This window comes from Stegastes partitus, unplaced genomic scaffold (assembly GCF_000690725.1).
Source record: "Stegastes partitus isolate 25-593 unplaced genomic scaffold, Stegastes_partitus-1.0.2 Scaffold494, whole genome shotgun sequence".
Taxonomy (NCBI): Eukaryota; Metazoa; Chordata; class Actinopteri; family Pomacentridae; genus Stegastes; species Stegastes partitus.
In genome coordinates, this window is record NW_007578225.1 from 126014 (window position 1) to 127487 (window position 1474).

The following is a 1474-nucleotide window of genomic DNA, read 5'->3' on the forward strand; positions in this document are numbered from 1 at the left end:
CAGCCCTCAGGTCTGCTGTTAAGCTGCAGCCAGATCCTCTGACCTCCAGCTACTGTGTGTCATCGTTCTGCTCCAAGACATGTGAAATCCAGAGTTTCAGTCTAACCTGCACGATGCTGATGGATGAATCATTGATTGTGGAGTTTTCCTGAAGGTCATCAAACTCGTCGATTCTCACAGACACGATCTGCAGGTTAAAGGTTGACACTCAGTAAGTCTGTCTTCAGGAGTCAGCACCAGCTCCTGCTCTGGGTGGTACCATATGGATCTCACCTCAGGGTGTTTGCGTCGCAGGTGCCGGTTCATGGAAGCGCGGGTCGACACCTTGGTTCCACAGAGGTGACACGACTGGGCCTCCACCTTCTCGTGGGTCAGGTGGACGTGTTTCTGCAGCATGTACTCGGTCAGATACTTCTTATCACACGTCGCACATGTCCACGTCTTCCCCACTGCAGCGAGAGAGAGGAGACGGGCTCAGGTCAGCATGCTGACTAACAAAAATTAAAACAGACTATAAAACATAAACACTTTTCCCTTAATGGAAGACAAGAAGATTAGACGAGATTATGTGGCGCCGCTGTCTGTACCCAGTAATAGAGGCTGAAGCAAATACCTTAAAGTGCAGCAGCTTAGACTGTCACTAGATGCTGGCTCCAGCTGATGCTATTCAGAAAGTGTCAGCCTCCCTCTAGAAAAACTGTCAGTGATCTTTTTTCAGTGCATCGGGGTGGCTGTGGCTCAGGTGGAGGAGCAGCCCGTCCACTAATTACAAGGTTGGTGGTTCGATCTGTGGCCTCTCTGCATGCCACAGTGTGTGAATGAAAAACACCGTAAAGTGCTTCGAGTAAGGTAGGAAAGCGCTATTTAAGTGAGGACCATTTTTATTATTACGTGGTTGCCGCCACTGATTATTTCAGCTAATCTGCATAATTAGCACGATGCAGCTAATGTTAGCTTGTTAGTGGAACAGTTGGTTTCTCCAGGAGGCTCTATTGTTCTTTTATCCAAGGTAAAGAGGAGTGTGAAGGCAATGTGGATGGGCCTGGCTTCAAATAAAAAAGATGGCTCAAAATCTGGCTTCACTGCAGATGAATGGGTGGCAACACACCTCACAATGTTGTGGCTGGAGCACTCAATCCAAATCATGTAGCTCAGCACACACATGTGAAACCACTCCCTGTGCTCATAAACAAGCCAGGAGGGACGTCCAACAGCACATGGAAAGGCCAACGTGTATCCAGTGCTCAGCCGGTGCCATAAAAAAAATAAAGCACTTAGAAACCAAGTACTTATTTAGCATGTTAGCTTTGTGCTCGAGTCTGTTCCGGTCCTTGTGTGTCTGTTTCCACGCGCAGGTCTGCTCCGGTTTGACGGATCGTGGAAATAGACTCACACAGACGAGGACAGATATGAGCAGAGAGATGGAGGGGAGAAAACGCAGCTCCGGTGCTTTTGTGCTCTAATGGTTGCAGCT

The 1474-nt window shown here is 48.4% G+C and overlaps 1 protein-coding gene across 1 annotated transcript in view; it reads right to left on the minus strand.

Moving 5' to 3' along the window:
- prdm15 (PR domain containing 15) overlaps positions 1-1474 on the minus strand; it is a 22848-nt gene that overhangs the window by 3487 nt on the left and 17887 nt on the right. Inside the window, exons 21-22 of the mRNA XM_008287284.1 lie at positions 274-449; positions 107-187 (exon numbers count right to left, since the gene is read on the minus strand). Coding sequence (XP_008285506.1) covers positions 107-187; positions 274-449 — 257 coding nt within the window. The remainder of the gene's footprint in view (positions 1-106; positions 188-273; positions 450-1474) is intronic.